The following is a 22284-nucleotide window of genomic DNA, read 5'->3' on the forward strand; positions in this document are numbered from 1 at the left end:
ACTGGAAGTACAGAACATCCTGATGGCAATGTTTATTTTTTTTATCCACTTTACATAAACAGCATAAATATGTAACTAAATGGACAGAATCTTTTAAATATGTACTAGGTACCTGATTAATTTTCACCAGCTCCTCCTGCCTTGTCTGGTTTATCAGGCTGTTTATTGTTCTTGACAATCCCTTTTGAATGTTTGTCTTTTACTTTTTCCCAAGAATTGTGAGACATAATGGTATAGTCCTCCACATTCTCAGCAAGATACTTTAAGTACTTTGAGAGTCTCAGCAGCTCATCATCTTTATATCTAAAAAAATTTAGCATAATCATAAAATTTAGTTTCTTGTAATTGTTAACTTCAAATCAATATCAAAAAATGTATAAAAACACTTTGAAAATATAATTAATAATCAAAACTTTTATTAACTTTATGATATTTACCTATTTATGTGAGCTTGTCTGAATGGTCTTATTTTTAAACCATTCCTGGGATTCATTATAAAATTTCTGCGAACATCATCAAACATTATTGTATTTTTTGCACTAAACTGGGGGTATTTTCCCCAAATCACTCCTAGTGGTTTTACCTGTAAAAAATAATGAACACATGTATCAAAAAAATGTAATAAATAATTCAATTACTGTCTTAGTAAAGACTTACATTAATTACTCCATATTTGGGTGTATGCACTGAGATCATTGCAAGACAATCCAAATAAAAGGCTATTTTATATGCAGGGTGTTTATCAACTCCAAGTAATTTCATTTTTTCAATTATCCATTTCATACTGGTAGCTGACCAGATTACAATATCATAATTTTCATATGCACTAGCAAGAAATTCATGTAGGTATGGCCTCATTAACTCAGCCCCTATGTGAAAAAATATTAATAAATCCAGGTTTATTTCAAAGTTTTACCATACCTGACTGAGCTGTTGTTTTGTGGTCAAATAAAGTGTAATCAATGTCCAAAACCAATAATTTTTTCCCAGTTCTCAACTCATTCAAAATTTTCACTTCATACTCTTTGACTCTTCTTGCAACTTTATTTAGGTACACTTCCTGGTTTTCTATTGCAATTTCTTCATCTTTAATTAAATTTAAAGGCATTAAAATATCACACACTGTTGCTAAAAGTAAAAAAACCTTCAATATCAAAATCATTAACTACTTCTGGTAAATCTGTAGGCGCTGTGTTGGCTTCTACAATATCCTGTTCAAGTGACCCCATCATCATAATTTTAAAGTTAGGCTTCAACTTTAATGAGGAAATTCTACATTCCTCATCAGATACTTTTCCTGTAGTATCATAAACAAAATATGATTTTAAGAAGTTTATCTAATTATACAGAACAAACCTTTTATTTTGAGATTTAACAGTTTTTGTCGCTCAGGACGCACAGCAGTTTTATACAAAATTTCCCTTTTTAAGTCAGCTACAGAATCATTTTCTGAAATATATACTTCATACTCTTTTCCGCTCCACTTAATTATGAGAGGAAGTTTTCCTTCCATTGCTACAATTTATAAAAAACCGTTTGCTATGAGTTTTGTTTTTAATCAATTAGAGAAAACTAGAAAGGCAGGAGAACATTTATTTTGTAGAGATTTTGTCTTTGAGGTTAGATTCACTAAAAACAAACATGAAAAAGAAGTTTTTTTGTGTCAAATAAAGTCACGTGCCCATAGCAACCAATGAAATTTTGAATTCAGTTGAATTTAGCCAATGAAAATGTAGGTATTTTTGACAGATTGAATTTTGACACTAGACCTAAGACAATATTTTGTAAACAAGCAAAACATAACCTGTATTTTTAATTTTAATTGGTTTTCTTTATGGAATTGATTGAAGACAATTTATAATTGTTTAAATTATTTACTTGTTTGTACGATTGTACGAAATAATATGATGGATAACTCAGACTTTGAAGAAAGCGATGACGATCTTGGGTGCATGCTAAAACAAGCATTGGATGTTAGCATGCCTACAGATTTTGATCCTAACTCAGTGCCCCAAACTGGTAGGTAGTGTTAAGAACAGGCTTAAATTAAAAACATAAATAATTTTATTGCTGTTTTTTAGGTGAAGAGTACCTCCAGCATGTAATGTATGAAAGAAGTAAAAAATGTAAAAGTTGGGTAACTGCCAAAGGTGATTTCACCAAATTCACCAAGAATCAAAACATCCATATACAAAAGGTACTCTAATTTTCAGATTTCTAACAAAACACAACTGTTTAAAAGTTTGTTACAGGATGTAGGGGTACAGAAAGCATTGGATAAATTCTACCCTACAAAAGAGTGGCAGGATAATGCCATTCAGGACTTTACACAATTCAGAAATTTCCTAACTAATACAATTAGGAAAGAACCCACAAAGTTTTTTGATGAGAACTTCTTAACCAATGTGGATGAAAATCCACCCACTTTTTCAGAATTAACATCTATTTGTCAAGCATCTAAAGTGCAAATGTTACACAAAATTGGTAAACACATCATCACAAATTTTGACCAATCTAGAGGTCTATCAGAGAACTTGGGTGCATGGATTTATGGAATATTGGCATTGCTTGAAAAACCTTTGACACCAGATTGTTGTTTTAAACTTAGAGAGTTTGCAAAAAAATGTGCTCAGATAAGAGCCACATTTAGCAGTGAAATTGATGAAAGTTTAGCTACTCCATTGAACTTGTATATTTGCATTGTTGCTAGGTATTTTAATCAGTTGGATTTGATTAATTGAAAGTATTACTCTCTTATATTATGATTAAGGAGGTTTTTTGTACTTTTTTAAAATTATATTCCTTTAATCATAGTCTATTTTTGATTACTACTTGAAATGCTAGCAGCATAATTAGCAAAGGGCACAAACAAACAAACATAAATCAAAAGGAAACTTTATGGTAATGTAAATTGAAGAACATTTAAGGAAAATCAATATAGTTTTTTGACTGTACACACAGGCATACAAATAAGTGGGTTTAAACGTCAAACTCACGTATGCAACACCGAAATAGTCCCATATTTTAATTTTTTTTTTGTTTTTTTTAATTAAATCGAATTATGCACCAAATTAGAATTTTAAACAAGGGCCAAAACCGCATGTGCGAGTTCATTGACGTTTAAAATGGGGGGTTTGTGTCCACTGACAACCCCAACCCCTTTAAAATCAAAATATGAGCTGCAATTGGTTGAACACTCAGATAGCTGTGACGTAGAATATAAATGACCAATGAACGAATCGGTTTTTAACTGTTGTGTTTGGGATTTTCTTGGTAACTGTTCTAATATGACGTCACCCTGACTGATAGGCGAATCCATTTTGAGGATGTCGTGATTCATCACCCACTTTAATCCATTTATCAAGTTTCCATTAGATTATGTCCCGTCTCTCTCAAAAAGCCAAAAGTGTATAAATGTTTCTCTCTCTCAGATTCAGGACGCCCCTTTACTTCCGCGATGTTTCATAACCTAAATATCTTTTATGTTTTGACGTTTGTTCAGTTTGTTGTGTTTTGTGTTTAGAAAGGGCAAGAAAAACATCTTTTACAAATTTTTAGGATATTTTAACAACAAAATGGAGTTATTTCGAACGAACGAGTTTTACATATTTGTTAAAGGAGAATATTCACTGTGGTGGGATCGAAACACCGGGGCTTTTATCCCTAAAACTGGTAAGTAGGAAAAAACATGTTTCATAACAAACTGTTCAAGGTGGCCTACTAAAGAATCCAAAACAGTGTTTCTACTTAAATTTCGCTTTAAATGTATTAGGTAACACTTTATTATTATTTTAATAAATAATCATGTGGTTATCACTCACACTGACAAGTTTTTGGAACCTATGCAAACCATATTTGTAAAGTTTATAGTATTATTTATTATTGACCTAGTAGAAGATTGTAAAAGGTATAAAAGAGTTTCAAAAAAGAATAATACATAAATATAATACACTAATACATATTGTTTCTATACGGACTGAACTGTTATTGTTTGTAGTTCATAACTTACTATTATACTTGAGATTTAACCAAAAGCTGACTGGAGATCTTATTTGGAAATTACTTCAAACTACTACTTTTGAAAAATACTTCCCTAAAGCAGATACCTCTGCTAATACAATGTATTTTTTTTTTAAAAACAAATTTTAGTTTGCCACAAGTGATTAATAGTGAAATTGTATGTCTATATGTATAGTGGCTGTAGATGTAGTGTAAAGGGGGCTTCCAACATCCTTAACATGATGTATCATCTATAAACTTGCTTAAACCATTATTGCAATCCATGCAATTATGTAACATTTAGAAAAATATATTGGGTTTACTGTAATAGTTTTCTATTAAATATTCCCATTCTAAATAACTACCGTTTTTTCTTCCTTAAGGTTGGGATTTACCAGACGCAGAAGACCCCATTTGCATGGGTTTATGTGATGGAATTGTTGGAAAAGTAGAGCATATGCCACTCTTTGATCCGCGTCTGTTGCTAATAAAAGAGAGCACACTTGTTGGTAAACTCCATGGAGATAATGAAGTGTACAAAATTAAATCCGTTGTCTTCTTGTCACTTAACTCCGAAAATGCCGATTTAAATTTAAGACCCTGCCCTAAACATCAATCTATGGGTATTCGAAAATCCGGCGGTAATCGCAATACATTGTTGGACATTCAAAAATCGACCTTAAGTAAAACTTGGGGTACACTAAAAGTAGCGGGAAATACGATTAAAAACACAACCCAACAAGCTGCTGCTATGGCTTCAGGCACACCAAAACGGGAAATCAAAGATAAAGATCGATTTGAGAAGCAAATTATTGAAGAATTCTATAAGATTTTTACTGATTCGAACTCGTTTTTTTATTCACACACAACTGACCTAACTAACTCTTTACAAAGATTGTGTCACTTGGAGAAAGAGAAGCTTGTCAATCTTGAAAAATTGTGGCAAACTGCTGATGATACATTTTTTTGGAATAAACACATGCTGAACTGTTTATTGAAAAGTGGGGTATGTTACTAACCACCTCTATTTTTTTTTTAATTGCCTTAAATTTTTTTTTATGTAGAACTCATTGTGTGACCCTTGGATAACACCGATCATTCAAGGTTACATACAAATTGAGGATTGTAAGGTGGCGGTTGGCCCTTATGTGGGAGATGAAGAAAGACTCAAACATTATGAAATATTTACTTTATGTATTTTGTCTAGGAGGAGTAGATTTCGTGCAGGGACAAGGTATAACAATCATTAGTTTAGTCTTCCTTTTTTTATGTATTTTTATACACAGGTATAAGCGTAGGGGTGTGGATGAAGACGGGGAAGTGGCAAATTACGTCGAAACTGAACAAATTATCATATATCGGTCCCATGAAGTCTCATTTATGCAAGTTAGAGGTTCAGTACCAGTTTTCTGGTCGCAACCAGGTTATAAATATCGTCCTCCTCCTCGGTTAGACAAAGGTAAGTTTTATTGGTTGTTCTAGAGACTAAAAAAATTATATTGTATGTGAAATTAATTAAAGGTGAAGCTGAAACCAAAGTCGCTTTTGAAAAGCATTTTACCAAAGAAATCAAGAAATATGGGCCGATTTGCGCTATTAATTTAGTAGATCAAAGTGGGAAAGAAAAAGTTATATTTGATGCTTATTCTCATCACATGTGTTTGCTTGATAACCCTTTCATAACTTATGTTACTTTCGATTTTCACGAATATTGGTAAGAGCAGGTTATTTCCGAAAAGCAATGCATGGGTCTAAAGTGTGCTTGTTTTACAGCAAAGGAATGCATTTCGAAAATGTGTCTATACTGATTAATGCAGTTGCGGATGTTTTAAAAGATATGGGTTATTGTTGGCGAGATAAGCAAGGACATATTTGCTCACAAAACGGTATATTTCGTGTTAATTGCATTGACTGTTTAGACCGCACAAACGTAGTTCAAGTGAGTTACAGTTTATTCAAAACAAACTTTATGTTGGCCATCTATTCTAAATTATAGACGGCATTAGGAAAGGCCGTGATGGAGATTCAATTTTGTAAATTAGGGTTGGTATCACCAGAAGGAGAAATTCCTTCAAATATCAAAAACACCTTTCAGATTTTGTGGGCGAATAATGGGGATGCCATTAGTAAACAGTATGCTGGCACCAATGCTTTGAAAGTAAGCATTTTTGTGATTGCTTTAGAAGGAATAATTAAATTTTGTTTGTAGGGAGATTACACCAGAACAGGCGAACGCAAATTTACGGGCATTATGAAAGACGGAATGAATTCTGCCAATCGGTATGAAATAAACATTTTTTTTGTTGACTAGTTTACTTTTGTTATGGTAACGTAATAGAATTGCAGCCCTGATTAGCTTATTAAGCATATAGCCCATCATGACCTACATAAAAATATTCAACATGAGGAATGCGGTTTTTTCTTACAATTTTAAAAGTGGTTTATTATGAAATCACAATAATAATTATTAGAAAGTTTTATGATGATATATAAATATAATTAACTTTTTGTCCTTGACGCAACATAATTCTTTCAAAAAGTGATTTTTTTCACGTTATACAATAATACTCATTATCTGTACTCAATTTCTAGATACCTAACCAATCATTTTAAGGACTCAGTGCGTCAATGTGCTTTAGACATAATGCAAGGAGTCCAGTTGCGCGATTACGAAATTCAAGATTTTTGGGCTTATTTGCGAGTAGCAAGTTGCATAGCGAACGAGTACCTTCCGAAAGAGCCCCCAAATTTTGCTCCTCATCTAGCTTTACAACAGGAATTTGAGCTAGCTAATCTATTCTATCAAATTTCTAGGTCAGTCTCGAATATACGTTTTAAAACTAATAAAGTTTTTTGAGAAATCATGTCCTGTGTGTTTCATCTTGGGAAGTTTAAACACATTACATACAATAATTTGCTTTATTGCCTTCCTAGTGTTAGTGCTTAATGTGCACTTAGTGATGTGTTTTTTATAGTTAAGATTATCACTTATAAAAATCATTGCTTCAAAGTATCTTAGTTGCAACTTTTTAGAACCTAAAATTGTTCTAAAAATAAAAGATTTTCGTTTTACTAACTATTCATAATTTAATAAAAAGTGTGCAACAAAATAGTTTTATTTTAGATACTATTTAAGCCGTTTCAAGGATTCAGCTCGACAGGGTGCAATTGATATTATGTTGGGTAAGTTTTCTCAGAAAAACACCGAAACTGACGAACTAATAAGGTTTTTCTAACAGGGAACTACGTGCCTGATGATTTATTCAGCGATGCAAAACCTAATGATGAAGAAGACAATTTGGCTACTGCGGAACATGTAAAGCTTCTCATAGAAGACTGTAAAAAAATGTTGATTAGCCAACCTGAACAAGTTGTTGGTGCTTGGGGCTTAATTAATGCCGACCCTGCTTTGGGAGATCCCAACGAAACCGAAATGGATTCAATCCTTATTCTCACAAGAGATTCTTATTATGTGGCCGATTATGATGATGAGGTTTCATAAATAGTTTACTCTCTTGTTGGAGTTATAATAAGTTTTTGAAATTTCTAGGTGGGTAAAATAACAAAATACCAAAACGTCTCTTTGAAAGAGGTGGCTTTACTTGAATTCGGGATGCCGCAATATGCAAACAGCTTGTTTAGATCTAACAAAAGCAAATATTGTATAAGAATTAATTATAAAGTAAATGGCATTAGTGGGTACTATCATATGTTTCGATCGACCAATTTGAGGTTTTTTAACAATATGGCTGTTATGATTAAAAGCGTCGAAGAAGAAATTGGTAAGTAATATCACAATAATGTTTAATTATTAAAATCGTTCATTTGAATTAATGAAATATTTAGAAATGATACATACAGGTTGTTATAACATTAATTTTTAGAATCATTAAAAACTATTTGTGAAGCATTTTCCGTTGCAATCGAATTAGCTGACTTGCCTCCTGTACCATTAAATATTGGGCAACCCCTTGATCGTAGAAAATCAAAAACATTGCAAGACAATACAACTAGTGGAAGTATTTATTTGGATTTAGTAAACATTCCGCAAATTACACGGAACGTTTCAGAAACTCAGTTGTCCGCTATAAAATCAGCAGGTGTGTTGAGCCAAAAATAAACTTTTACGAAATTATATTAAAATTGTTGTAGGTTCCAAAGCAATTTCGAATATGACCCAACAGTTTTCCAAACTGAATAAGATATCCTTGAAGTCCAAGTTAAAAAAGAAACCAAGTTTTTCTATCGGCCAAGCCAAGAAACATGATAGCTCTAGCGAGTCTGACGAGGAGTATGAAAATTCTATATTCCAACCTCGTATTTCAGGAGATAATACTTTACATCAATATGCTTCGGATTCAAGCGTCGATTTAAGTGTTGAACAAGGTAAACATCATTAATACTTTTGAAATCAGTTTGTTACATTGGGTCCTACAGGTTTAGAATGCACTGAAACACCAAAAACAAGCGGAAAAGATGTGTTTTTACCAAGCGTGGGTATAGTAATGGGTCAAACAAACAGCCAGTCGGAAGAAAACGAATGTGAAGTGACTTTAGAACAGAAACAAAACTTACTAAGTAGAGTAGATTCTGCGCAACTCGATGAAATGCAGCTTTCTAGCATTATGCAAAATGTCACCATGCCCGTTATGCCAGAAATACAGGTACAACTTCATAAACCAAATTGAAAAGTACTTAGAAGTTTTTTCTTAGGTTAATTCGGAGGATGCGTTTGCTACTGAACAAAAAGTGGAACCACCCAAAACACTAAAGTTAGATCAAAAGCACAGCCATTCATCCGGCGAAATCGACGATCCTAATTCAATTATTGAGTACAGAGAAATTGATAGGTCAGCTTCAGCTTTTGAATTACAGAAAAATATTAGCCAAAGCCAGAGCGATTCTGGGTTGAAACAAAGATTGACATCGGTCGCCAGTCCGGTGAGTGAACTTGCTATTTTTTATTTGGTGGTTATAGCAATATGGTACTTTTAAGGTATCAACGGCTAAAGAGTTGTTTTCTCCGTTAAGCAAATTTGCTAAAGGTGTTCAGACTTTTGGAGCCAATTTGGATCCTAGAAAGTTAAGTGGACAAGTTCGTCAGATTAGTCCGAGAGAAATGGAGGAGCACAAAAAGTTACAGGAGAAATGGGCTAATAGTAAGTGCAGATTAATCGCTTTGTAATTATGTGTATTAATTGTGTACAGTAGGAGTTATTAGTAGGTACTACATATTTGAGTAGTCTCAAGTCTATAGTTGAAACTATTAAGTGTGATAAATTGCTAAAAGTTCATTGCTGGCAGTTAGGGGTATACTTAAATGGTCTTGAACAAACCAAGTAATAGTTTATTTGTACAGCATATATGAAGGCTGTTTCAAAATGTGTATTAATCCAGTTTAGGTTAGTAGATAAAGCTTTAAAGCACTAGATAAGACTGGTTGCTCTGAAGTGTTAATATTTAATACAGCGTTTTAAATACACAATTAGATGCGTATTGTCAATTATTAAGAATACTGTTTGTTCTACTACCAATTAACATATTTGATCATCATTTTCAATGCTAACATTAAGAAATTTAAATGATTGATGGCGCAAGCGTCTTGCTGCAAAATCGCTTTTTATCTCAACTGGCAACCCAAACTACATGTTTGAAATGTGACTTTTTCTGGAATTGAGAGGTGCAGTTGGTAGTAAAATAACCTGTACATATAGCTAAAGACATAATACCAAATTCGTATTTGTTTTTCATGATATACCAAGTAGATATTGATGAACAGAATCTCATTTTATAATTTACATTTTTACTATTACAATTTTAAAGAATATTATTTTTATTGTTGACACAGTCGGACTGTTATTAAAAAATATACGATTATTTGTTGGTTACCTATTTATGATACTCTTGATTAAGAAAATCTTAATAAGTTGTTGCTTAAATAATTGTATTGTTTATAAGCAATTTAAGCTTTAGGGTTAATTTTCCGTTCAGGCTGTGCTAGATAGAAGACCAGGAATCGAATTAATTAGCGTATTGCATTAATAAGGCTCAGCACAAACTAGTAATTTTTGTAGGGTGATTTTCTGGTATTTAATGTGTTCATCATGTTATTAAATAATAATGCTAGAAATTTATAAGTTTGGTCTAGAAGTCTAGAGTTTCAAGAACTGTACTGTGCAGGTGCCCCTGGTTTAGTGTGTTCAGTTTGGTTTCATAAACGTATGTACGCTCCATTATTATTAAATCACGTTCATTGTAAGTGAAACAGTTTGATGATTATTAATTAACGTTTTAACAACAGTATTGAAATCTGAAGAAAAGATTTGCTCATGGTTATACATATTTTGAACTGAGATTGTTGAAAATAATGTTTAAAAACCACCCATATTTATTTTAATAAGTATTTCCTGGAGATAGAAATTCACAAACCCAAAAGGGCATTTTTTCGTACTTAAAAAAACCTAGAACCTATAACATAGGAGATATTATGTAATTTAATGTAATCTGGGGGTGATTTGTTAAACAAGACCTGCTAGGAAATCGGAGTTAATGGTAACTTATACTGTTAGGGTGGAAGCAATCATATTTCAACGTTTGCTTCTTGTCACGTTTGGTAGTATGTGATATTAACTATAGATAGTTTGCGAATGAAATTAGAAAAAATAAATCGTGATTGAGCATTATTAAAATGGTTTTATTGGTAGGTGTAATTAAATAAGTCAAAGTTAGTATACTTATTAGCATTATTATTCAGTCATCAAACTGGAATATTGTGGAATTACAAACTTCTTATTCTACCATAACTCTTAACAAAAAACATCTTTATTAAACTCAATAACGCCAACACTGATTGTAAACACTTTCAACAACTTAATTCTTGAAATACCTTAAATAACTAGGACTAGGTAACACTTTTACTTAGAAAGATCAAAAGTCTAAGTTGCGTTTTGATGAAGAAAACTGACTCCATGCCTTCAATACTTCGTCGAGGTCCTAGAATTATTTTAAGAATGCGGTAACCATTTTACTTTGATTTTTGCCATAGTTTTGTCATTTGTTTATAAAATGTCATTTAGATTATTTGCTGAGGTGTAAAAATCAATGTGAGTTTAAATAGGTCAAGCCTTATTATTGCCATCCAGAAAACTTTACAAATAATTGCATATCTCCTTCTCATATGACCAAAGAGAAAGAAAATAATTATTATTAAAATGTCTGTAAACTATCCGTTTTTTGTTAACACATTTAATGTAGTTATATTTTTGTGTTACCTTCTGTCCTCCATCATCTACAACACTGGTACTCGAAGATTCTGATGAGGAAACGCCGTGAAAAGTAACGCGTTTGGATGCTCCAACATTCGGAGGCTTCAACAGCGGCGATTTTAAAATACCTGGAGATCTGCGGCCGTCGGGTTCCCGGGTATCCGCAGTTTCAGCTTCCACTAACTCTTCTTCTATATCTGTAGTATTTACCTAGCCCATTTTACAAAACACATTACACGGTACAGATTGTAGTATTAACGTTCTAGACATCTTACCTTTTTTACTGTTGCGGCTGATGGCTTAGGGATTAATGGCGATTTGATAGTACCCGGCGATTTTCGACTAGTACCTAGCTGACTTTTTTCATTTCCAGCTTCCACCAAGCTTGTGTTCCGAACTGAAGCTTTTACCTAGTATGGTTTTACAAAAAGTTGAAAATTTACCTTAACAACAAACACAACACTATACAGTGTGTCCCAAATTGCTTCTACATGTATTGGGATCTCAAAAACGGTAAGAGTGAGTTAAATGGGGAAAGTTTTAGAGAATTTTATGTGAAAATAATTTCCGTTTCCAAATTAAATTATCTTTCTCCGTTTTCCGGAAAATTGGGAAAACGTCAGAGGCTGCATTTTAAACACTCTTTAACAAAACCAAAGAGAGTTTTGAAACTAAGACATTATTGAGGCACTTTTTTACGTAGAACACGATGACGTAATTAGGAAAAATCTACCGTCATTGGTTTCCGAGATATGGGTGATAACTTTGTAAATTCTTATTGCCGCCTTCAAGATGGCGTCCTGCATATCTCGGAAACCAATGACGATAGATTTTTTTTTCTAATTACGTTATCGTGTTCTACGTAAACAAGTGCCTTAAAATGTCTTAGTTTCAAAACTCTCTTTGGCTTTGTTAAAGAGGGTTTAAAATGCAGCCTCTGACGTTTTCCCAATTTTCCGGAAAACGGAGAAAGATAATTTAATTTGGAAACCGGAAATAAGTTTAACATAAAATTCTCTAAAACTTTCCCCATTTAACCAACTAACCAACTCCAGAACCAATTTGCGACACGCTGTATATATTTTTCTAAAGCGACTTTTTGTTACCTTTTTTGTTCTATTATGTGAAATCGACGGTTCTGATCTATGAGAAGTGAGACTTATTGGAATTTTGGCTTGTGGAGGCTTTAACGGCGGTTTCACAATACCCGGCGATTTTCGACCGCTAGCTGGCTGGCTGTCTTTATTTTCAGCTTCAACTAAGCTTGTATTGTGGACTGAAGCACTTACCTAGTATGGTTTTAAAACTTATTAAAAGCAACAAATACCTATAATATATTGACATAATCTTTGGTAAAGTCTGTATGAGAAAAAAATTGACAAATAATTTTTATATTTTCTATGATGATACATGACCAACTTAAATTGCATTTTTATATATCTGTTACAAATTTTCTCGTGTAATTAAATATTGAAGTTTCTTACTGGTTTTGGAGCCACAAACGATTTGTCAATATTAATTCTTTTGTTCTTTTTTTCAGATAATTGGATCAACATATTGTAATGAATCTCTTCAGTTCTCTTCCGTTGTTCAATACCTAATTCAAAGAACATTCATCTAGATTGAACGAATTTAAACTTGAAACTAAACGTTTTTACTTTTTATTTCCCCTTTTACATCATCTAATTTCTTCAGGGCTGGTTCCAACTCAAAGTCCATAAGAATATTAATGTTGGCATTTTTCAAATCGATTTCTTTTTGTAATTCATGAATTTTGCCACTAAATTCCAGTTCCAAAATCTGGCGGGCTTCTTTTTCCTTGACGAAGACGTCGAGCTCAGTTTTTATTTTATCAATATTTTCAGTGAGAGTTTGATGTTTATTCTTGAACATTGTCACTTGTATCTGCTCTTCCGTGTATTTTTCGGATATGGCATCTAGTTTATTGCGTTCTTCTGTTAAATCATGTTGACGCGTTGTCACCAAGTTTTTCTGGATGTAAATTTGACCCATCAATTCTTCTTTTTCTTCCTTAAGTTGGTACAACTGGTTCGACTTTTCCATGATTGCCTGAAATGAAAAAATAGAGTGCTACTGACTCAATTGATTAAAACATTTACTTTTAATTTTATTTCAGTTTCTTTTAAAGCATCTTGCAGTTCATTCTCCAGTGTTTTCAGTTTGGCGGATTCCAAATCTTGCTGTTTCTGTTTGGTTACTTTTTCCTCATAGGGCGTGTACATCTCAGTGCTTAAGTTATCCCTCAAATTTTGAAGTTGCATATCCTTTTCAGCAATTATTGACTTTAGCTCATCCACTTTATTTTTAAGTGATGTACTGCGCTGATTTGTTTCTTGAAAATCTTGTTGTAACTGGTGTACGACCTCATTTTTCTTAGATATTCTATAAGGTGAAATATTGATGAACTTTAGACGGTACAAAAATATGTTAACATACTTTTCACGTAGCTCTAGGAATTTTGTTCTAATTGCAGTCTCCTGTTCGTTCAAATATTTTTTCTTGTTATCTAATTGTTCAGTCAACAAGTTATTCATTTGTTGTTTTTCTTGTATCTGTCGCAATAGTTCAGTTTTTTCATTTTTCAGTTCACGCGATTTTTGTACTTTGATTTGCTTCAATTTAAACTGCTCCTTGTAATGGTTTATATTTGCTTTAAGGTTGTTGTTTTCCTATAAGTTTAAACTTCTTTTTTGAGATAAAGGGAATACTATTATTACTGATTTATGATCAATAAAGTGTAAACAAATTTTGGCTTGCTTATCAATAAAATCAATTTTAGACACATACCTCAACTAGTTTGCTATTAAATTCCGGTTCTGGAGCATTTGTAGATTTCTCTATTTTTTCTTCCAAGACTACAATTTGTTTGACATACTCCTGGCATTTTTGTTTCTCTTCCGCATTCTGTTTCAGCTTATTAATTACTTTTTCCTGTTGTACTTTTATTTCTGTGGCAATATTTTTAATATTCTTTGTATTTTTTTCTACTACTTCTACTCTTTCTCCTGTACTTTTTAAGCAAGCCTTAAAACATATCGCTAGATAAAAAAAGAAATAATAGTCAATGGCTTACCAGGGATCGATTTTGATATTGTTCTGCTTTGAATATATCTCTGTTTAAAGTTTCTACTTCCGCTTGTTCAATTTTAATTCTTTTTTCAGTAGTTTCTATTTTTGCGTCTATTTTTGCTTGTGCCGCAAGTAGCAATTGTAAATTTTCTTCGGTGTTAACCTGAGAAAAAAAAAACACAAAAGTTGTTTGACTTTTGTTTATTCCAATTTAGACAATCACGAGGTTCAGTCAAGTCTACATCAGTACTTTAATGCAAAATTGATTGCAGTCAAATATCTCATTTTATGTATGAAATTTGATGACAAACCTGATTTTTCGAGCACAAATGAATGTGGGTAAAATAATCGCAAATGTACCTAGTTAACTTTTAAAAAATTATTTAGTACTCACCTGAGTAATAATGGACTCATCTGTAGCTAAACTTGTTCTTATTGCTGTTGTTTCTCTACAATAGTTGACATAGTCGGACAATTCTTCCGATGATGAGTTTAATTGATTTTCTAAGCAAATTGAATATACAAGTTGACAAACTTAAACACGTAATAAATACAAATCTAATAATTAATGCTTAGCTTTATTAGTTATAACTGATTACTTAAACTAAGTTTAAAATTTGAATATGATAGGCCAAATGCAAAATGTCACAGTCAAAACAAAACTTAACCCAATAATGCTTCCTTACCCCCCCCCCCCCATTTGTAATGTAGTACTTTTAATGTGACGTCAGGATGACGTAATTTGACAATTAAACAAATTAAGGATTTCTCAAATTACGACATTATGACGTCACATTCGCTCTACTAGATCTACAAAGCGTCAAAATGCAAACGGGGAATCGGTGAAGTACGCTTATAGGTATAGTCGCTTAAACGTCAAATCATTAGTTAAAACACATCATTATAATATTATCGATTATTAGTAAATTTTGTTAAAATCATTAAAGTTTGATGTGGGTGAACGCCATGTCAAGAAAAACCTACGTTGGCACTGAAATAACATTTTACTCTAACGCCAGTGCAAACTCGTTTGAATTGTCAAGACAGCATCAAAAACGGCGAGTAAGAGTTGAAATAATCAAATAAGCATAAAAATAATAGCAAAAACTTACGAGTAGTATTCATTATAGTTGAATAACGAGGAGCTGAAGTGACACCGTTCAATTTGAAATCAAAATGGCGGTTGAAAAAGAACGACGAAATTACCATCTGTCATTACGTATTTCTGTAGTCATGGCCAACTGATTGATTTTGAAACTAATGAATTAGAGAATTGCACACAGAAATGACATGCCTCATATAGACACTGATACCAACGATAAGGCATATCACTGTTTTTTGTTCAGCTAATGCGGTTAGCAGTTTTTTGCCTACTTAGCATGCCTGATGAGACCAATTTGAGCTGAAACATATGTTATATCATTATCACCTTTTTGCTGTCTCAATTTTGGTTGTATTTTTTTGTTTTACTTAGAAAAACTTAGAATAAAATGGAACTTAGACGGAAAAAGATATATGTATATTGAAAAAAGGATTGTCAGAAAAAAGGACAAAACGTGATTCTTCGATACCCTTATGTTGTCCGGTGCAGTCTGCAATCTCTTCTCTTAGTATAATTGTGCAAAGTGTGGGAATCTCGGACCTCTCGTTCTTCAGTCACGATCTAGCCGGTCTTCGGTGATGCACAGCGTTCCATCTTCCATAAATATGTATAAGCAGCGTGCTGTATGGATCTAAGTTTTTACCGGCATTACTCAACTTTAACTGCAGTTGGCTTTCCTGTGTTTTATCTGAGATTTTTTTACTGGAAACCACAAATCGGTAAGTATTGCATTGTTTTCTGGTTGCTTTTTTTAAATTTAAAATAAAGTAGTTTTTTGTGATAATTAAAAAAAAATTCAAAACAACATTTTTTTTTAATTTGTGGTTGTTTTATAAGCATTTTAACATTAATAAAAAAAGCGTTGGTAGTTCCGCATCTAACCACCACCATTAGTACTAACTACATCTTATGATATTACTACATACAAATAGAGGTACCTACTACATACCCGCTATAGCATGTAAATCACTAATTTTTATTTAAATAAATTATAGTGTATGCTGTCACTTATAGGCTTAAGAAATTATAACGGACTTGCAGATCAAGTAATTAAAGCCTAAAAGGCTATATTAACTGAATTCAACCGTGTTTTTTTTCTTCTAAATCGACGGATGTTTACCTAATATTGTAGATAAACACTCACATAAGTAGTATAACGTAAGATTCAGGCAAGATAAAGGCTTTTGGTTTCCAATTACAGAAATAACTGCAATTACCTGGTACTGCATTAGGGATAAAAATGCACTAACCGGGTAAGTTTTTATCTGCGGCGAGCTATTCAAACATGAAAGTGGAACTAATAAAATAACCGATACCTCTAACACATTAATGCATTGATGCAACACACCTAAAAATTCCTTTTTTTCTACACAAGGCACATCCACCGCTTATCGTAAAAAGTTTTATGAGCGTAAGTTTGAAGATGCGACATTCTTTTTGGTAATCGACAAACAAATCGATATCCAGGATCTCTTTTTACAGCATTTTTGAATGTTAATCTCATATTCATTATCATGTTAAACTTCTTACAATAATTTTTTTATTTGATGTTATTAAATAGTCATGTCATAATCGTTTGATAATAAAACGATTGCAGTACTCTTTAGACTGTCCCATATCCATATATATTATTTGACACCTTACACGAATATTTATAATAAAAATAACGCTAATCTGCTTATAATTCTTCTGCCATTAAACTTTTTATAAAAGCTAAGCTTCGTAAATTTCTTAATATCAGATAACCTATTGATTTAAATGGTATATTTTACAGCTATCCATAGATAAGGTAATTACGGACATAATATCTATGATCGCAGGTATAACTGTTCATTATGTCGCCGGGTGGTCAGAATCTTAAATATTTTCAGATCATTAAAATCTACTAAAAGTCATAATTTTTAGGCTGTAGCATAGTCTGTTATTATGCTAATACACTGTCATCTACCGCTGTTAAATAGCATTTATCTACCTGGGAATATCATTGTAATTAGATTTTTAAACACTTGCCACCACGAGAGTTTAAAACACTCTACTGACAACAACGTACAAATTTATTACAAATTCACATATTTCTTTATTTTCAACAATTAAGTCTTTTACGCGTCAATCTATAATAAAACCTCTTGGTAGCTTTTAAATTAATAGCTTATATGTAATTGAAAGTAATTTTAAAACTTGTACAGATAAAATACGCAAACACTAATTGCCTCTAACATCTGAAAAAAAGTATCTTTACGATCAGGAAAGTCTGCACGTACATTTGCTAGAGAGTATGTTTAGTACTTATGTATTTATTGGAATCTCATACATATAAAAGCAACTTTTTATCATGCAATTAGTAATTAGAAATGTTTCTGGTCTACAGATTCAGTGAAGATAGTACGTGTAAGGAATTTCTATTTTTCCTAAAATTAATTTGTTAATCAAGGCAATTTGCGTTATTAAAATGTTTGGTTTAATTTAAAATAATGTGCCTGCATTGCCAGATAACAAAATTCATGAATTAAACAAAATAATATATTTTTTAGATGTTACTACAATATGGATTGCATTCACCATAGAATACAAACAAACAATTTGGTAACGTAATGACATTTAACGAGCAATGGGTCAGCATTCCTCCAAAACACCTAGTAGGATCTACTTCAGAAAAATACCTCCCCTATTTAGCGTAAAAAATCACATTAACAATGAAAAACCCCACGAACCGACACCCTTCCAGTACAAGTTAACTAGAAGCAGCAAACGGAAAAGTGGCAAAAAATCCAAAAATTGCGATAATCTGGGATTCAACACTTTAAAGAATGTTTTAGGGGGAGTTAAAAGTGAATGTAGCAGTTTGAAGAACTGTTCAAATGGAGATTACAAGACCCACTTTTCGTCCAGCGATAAAGACTCTTGTCAATTTTCGTCCTTAAAAATATCGCGTGTAATCAGTAGAGAAGTAAACTTGGACCAGAAATGTCAAGAAGATGATTTTGAGATTCAAGAACCACCTTCAAGGACTAACAGTGAACCAAATTTGCGAACTCAGAGAGGTAGAGGACGCAATAAATCAAGACAAAGCAATGAGGAATTTTGGAACAGAAAAACGGATCGGTTTGGTTATGAGATACAGAATATTGACGAATTTCTTTCTAAGGTAAGCAACTAAAAACACCGGTTAATAAAAACGCTGTTTCCAAGCATGTGAGACATAAAACGTGATATTTTTTGATGATACTATAAGGGTCGTTTGTATAAAATTAAAACTGAAACGAAGGGCTATATGGGTTTTAACGGACCCAGCCTGATAAATCTTCCTTACAATGTTTCACTGTTTCTTCAGCTGGTCAAAATTGACCCGTCGTGAAGAAAATTATAGGTTACCCTTAAGTATGAGCCTTGTTTTTCTCATCGGACCGATTATTCGAAGAGATTCAAACGGATATTAAGATTCTAAACGTATGTAACACTGCTGATGATATGTCGTATTAGGCTAGTTTCCTATCCAAGTTTTGTTCTTCATCGGTTCGAAATTCCTTCGAAAGCAATTTGTCTTGGCAATTTAGGACATTTTGACGACCTTTACAACCTTTAAGGTTGAAAGATATAATTTAGAGATTAATAAATATCGATAAGAAATTCCACAATTGCGGGTCGTGGGTGGGACATCAATATGGACAATTCTGACGGGTGTGTTATTAACTCCGTTGAACAGGTAGTATTTTGAGTCAATGATGGTAATTTAGTGCTCGTTTTCAACATTTCGGGGTGAGATGTATGGGAACGTCATTCTTGGGTTGGCTCGGTATAATAGCCCCATAGCCAATTACGATTTTGCGAAAGTTTTTTGTTTCAGTCTTGTATTATACAACCCAATAATGCGTGAAATATGAGGTTTAAAAGACTGGGCCAATTACTAGCAAAATGTAATTCAAAGCTCATTTATTAAGACAGCACTTTTTTTGCACAGGCAACACTAAGTAGACCAGCTAATATTCCGGTGGTGTTAGCATTTCCTAGCATCCTCTACGAAACTCGATCAGCAGGTTACCAAAATGAGATATCGTTACCCCTGGGGATGGTTGTAAACGCGATCTTTCGCAACCAAAACTGGTTGTACGTGCAAACTCCACACGCCGAAGAAGGCTATATTGCCTACTCCGCTTGTTTACCGTTGGGTATTTACCGCCATCGCAAAAACCAACAAAACATCTTTAATTTAATTATTCCTTTAGGTATAATTCATCCACCTGGTGACGATCAATGTTCACCGTGTTGGGAAAGGTCTACTGACATATTTCCAAAACCGTTTGGTAACCATAATACAGGAACGACCAATTCCGAATTAACCAGTTGTAGATCAGGGAATGATGATGATGATTCGTACTGCCCTAGTACTAGATATAGGACGGCTCTTAGTACTTGTGGAGAGAAAAGTGTGGATCGGTTATATCTTAGAGCGGCAGCTATGGCGAAAGGTAAATAGCATAGTATTTTGTATAATGCTCCATTTATATGCAAATATAAACTTTTACAGGAAAAGGTACAAGACACACACTGCTTGTTATCAATGAAGATTTCAAAGCCAGAGGAAATGAATCTATTTCAGTGAAGAAAAATGAAGTGGTCTTTTTGATTCATGGTAAAATACAGGGATGGTTTTTTGTAAAAAATAAAGCAGGAGAAGCCGGCTATATTCCTTCAGTTATTGCCGGACATGGATTTCTTTGACCCCTTGAATAGTACACATATATTAAGTGAAAACAGATTTTGTTAGGAATAAGTAATCTAGAAGTACAAAATTACGAATCCGGCATTTATGAATTATACATATTACAATTAATACAACTTGTTATTATTTTTTTTTAATGAAATATTAAACTTAATTAGTACAATGACAGTTGCTTATCCTTGTACATAAAATTCAAAGATATATCAATTTTAGGACTTGATCCCGCTATACACATGATTTTGAATGGTGCTTCCTGGATGACCAAACTGTACGTACAAGGACCACTCATTGGTATTTCAGTTATAATATCGCCGTTAAAACTCGCCTCATAAAACAGCTTTGACCGTCCTAAAACATTTACACATAACAGGATACCAACATTTTACATATTAGCAGATTTTACCTCCAGCAAAAACTTTATCTTCATAAATTTGCGCTACATGAATACCTTGTTCTTCAATTGGAAAAATAGTTGAATTAGTCAAAAAACGGTAATGATATAATGCTAAACGTGGACCACCTCCACAAACCTACAACCGATTTACGTAAATTACTTAAATTTATCTTTTCAAAAGTTTGAAATTTACAATGTAATCTTCATTACAGTCCAAAGCTCCAATCCATTTTCCTAATGCATTCCTGGCAATATCAGGATTCAGATAGGGTTCAATTTTCTGTACAATTTTATGAGTTTTCAAGTCCCATAAGTTTATTAAACCATCTTCCCCAGCAGAAAGAAGGGCATTGTCAGAACTTAAAAAATAAATCTCATATAACAGATCCAAAAACAAATAACATTGTTTCTTACTTTTTACAAACACAATGAATATAGTCAGAATGGCCAGTAAGAATTTTTACAGTCCGCCGGTTTTCTAAATTAAAAATGTATATTTTATTGTCACCACAACCAGCATACAAATGTACTTCATCTTCATCACACATCAGTGAATTGACTTCTGCTCTGTTAAAGTCATCTTGATCAGATGGGATCTCAATAGTCCATGCTGGTTGAATATTTCTGACTGAACCTTGAATTCAGTTTAGAGATGTCATACATTCTAGTTACCTACTATATTTTCGTTCTGATATGGTATATTAAACTTAAAAGGAATTCTTATTTTTGTTATAACTAAATTCCACTAAAACATAAGGTAGACCACCTTTAGATCTACAAAACTTCTAAGGATAAAAAACAAATTTAGTGACCACAACCACTTGCTTATTATATTCTCTGTAATAAAATTTATGTTCTAATGTAATAAATGTGTGATTTCTACCTTTTATACTTTTCCAAGAATATGCATATATTTCCCCATAGCCACCCACAAGCAGATGATTTTTTGAGGTAATTAAACTATTAATTTGAAATCCATTTTTCACCACTATTTTGGTTTTAGGGGTCAACTCCTCTTTAGTAATGTTATCATCGGGACCCACAATCTTTGTCAAACTGAAAAAACAAATATACCCTTAATACTGGCCACTTAAGATAAACGAAAATATAAAATATGTAAAACAGTACAGCTGTCTTGTTGATCTAAGTAAAACCTGTGAAGAAAAATGTACATGCATTTCCAATTTAACCAGGTTGAATCTTAAATTGGGTATGTTGTAAATATTTTTTTAAATCACTATTATAAAACTTATAGATTAGTGTATAACTTAAATTTTACTTACTTGAAAATGGAAAGGGCCCCATAAATGTCACCGGTAATTAACAAAGTGCCACATGGGCTGAAAGTTTGAGATAGCACTGTGTTATAATATTCTTTGTTAAGTAGTTTGTTAACCATTTTTGTTAACTTAAGAAAAGTAACAGGAAAAGCAAAGTTAAATCAAAGAAAAGTAAAATATAAACAAAACAGAAAAATCCTAACCTCACAAAACAACACAGGAGTCAGCAGCGGTCAAATGTCAAATTTGTTGCAAAGCAGCGTTGTCAAACTGCAAAATTCGAACTGAACACCGAGTTGCCAGATTCGTAAAAAATAAAAACAAAATTCATTGCTTACAGTCTGTTTGTGAAGAAGGTAAAAAAAAATGTTCTTGTTTTTTATTTTTTTAGTAAATTAATCATCTCTATATGTATGTTCTATTTTATCAAGTTG

General features: G+C 32.7%; 6 protein-coding genes across 7 annotated transcripts; 3 read left to right on the forward strand and 3 right to left on the reverse strand.

Annotated features, from left to right (window-relative positions):
* Nucleotides 1–8: 8 nt before the first annotated feature.
* Nucleotides 9–1635, reverse strand: Ublcp1 (Ubiquitin-like domain-containing C-terminal domain phosphatase 1). The gene is made up of 6 exons (XM_081978694.1): nt 1357–1635; nt 1145–1297; nt 922–1086; nt 658–869; nt 438–583; nt 9–303 (listed from the first exon to the last, which is right to left on the reverse strand). Exons 1-6 carry the CDS (start codon nt 1511–1513, stop codon nt 117–119), a joined length of 1020 nt encoding a protein of 339 aa, XP_081834820.1. The 5' UTR covers nt 1514–1635; the 3' UTR covers nt 9–116.
* Nucleotides 1636–1776: 141 nt separating this feature from the next.
* On the forward strand, nt 1777–2813 carry Gem2 (Gemin 2). The gene is made up of 3 exons (XM_081978696.1): nt 1777–2019; nt 2082–2197; nt 2253–2813. The coding sequence occupies exons 1-3, from the start codon at nt 1905–1907 to the stop codon at nt 2739–2741; spliced, it is 720 nt and encodes a 239-aa protein (XP_081834822.1). The 5' UTR covers nt 1777–1904; the 3' UTR covers nt 2742–2813.
* A 147-nt stretch (nt 2814–2960) lies between these two features.
* sp3 (phosphatidylinositide phosphatase spermathreecae) lies at nt 2961–10688 on the forward strand. Its single transcript, XM_081978682.1, has 17 exons — nt 2961–3672; nt 4383–5005; nt 5064–5233; nt 5286–5458; nt 5521–5713; nt 5773–5938; nt 5996–6157; nt 6209–6279; nt 6592–6813; nt 7124–7182; nt 7239–7492; nt 7550–7781; nt 7884–8099; nt 8152–8385; nt 8437–8663; nt 8713–8940; nt 8996–10688. The coding sequence occupies exons 1-17, from the start codon at nt 3576–3578 to the stop codon at nt 9182–9184; spliced, it is 3516 nt and encodes a 1171-aa protein (XP_081834808.1). The 5' UTR covers nt 2961–3575; the 3' UTR covers nt 9185–10688.
* LOC145728445 (uncharacterized) lies at nt 9018–20341 on the forward strand. 2 transcript variants are annotated; one of them, XM_081978693.1, is made up of 5 exons: nt 9018–9158; nt 17988–18601; nt 19415–19622; nt 19680–19922; nt 19982–20341. In XM_081978693.1, exons 2-5 carry the CDS (start codon nt 18065–18067, stop codon nt 20173–20175), a joined length of 1182 nt encoding a protein of 393 aa, XP_081834819.1. In that variant the 5' UTR covers nt 9018–9158; nt 17988–18064; the 3' UTR covers nt 20176–20341. The 2 variants fall into 2 exon arrangements, with proteins under 2 accessions (XP_081834819.1, XP_081834818.1); XM_081978692.1 differs by lacking the exon at nt 9018–9158 and adding an exon at nt 16023–16175.
* On the reverse strand, nt 10725–15601 carry LOC145728439 (uncharacterized). Its single transcript, XM_081978683.1, has 12 exons — nt 15467–15601; nt 14749–14858; nt 14359–14517; nt 14073–14309; nt 13722–13954; nt 13385–13667; nt 12923–13334; nt 12749–12861; nt 12371–12553; nt 11540–11674; nt 11271–11474; nt 10725–10992 (listed from the first exon to the last, which is right to left on the reverse strand). The coding sequence occupies exons 1-12, from the start codon at nt 15561–15563 to the stop codon at nt 10927–10929; spliced, it is 2232 nt and encodes a 743-aa protein (XP_081834809.1). The 5' UTR covers nt 15564–15601; the 3' UTR covers nt 10725–10926.
* On the reverse strand, nt 20247–22076 carry thoc6 (THO complex subunit 6). Its single transcript, XM_081978695.1, has 6 exons — nt 21854–22076; nt 21454–21626; nt 20985–21204; nt 20764–20929; nt 20580–20706; nt 20247–20524 (listed from the first exon to the last, which is right to left on the reverse strand). Exons 1-6 carry the CDS (start codon nt 21967–21969, stop codon nt 20331–20333), a joined length of 996 nt encoding a protein of 331 aa, XP_081834821.1. The 5' UTR covers nt 21970–22076; the 3' UTR covers nt 20247–20330.
* Between the last annotated feature and the right edge of the window lie 208 nt (nt 22077–22284).

The sequence above is a fragment of the Ips typographus genome, linkage group LG4, assembly GCF_016097725.1.
Source record: "Ips typographus isolate SLU linkage group LG4, UJ_Ityp_2.0, whole genome shotgun sequence".
Taxonomy (NCBI): Eukaryota; Metazoa; Arthropoda; class Insecta; order Coleoptera; family Curculionidae; genus Ips; species Ips typographus.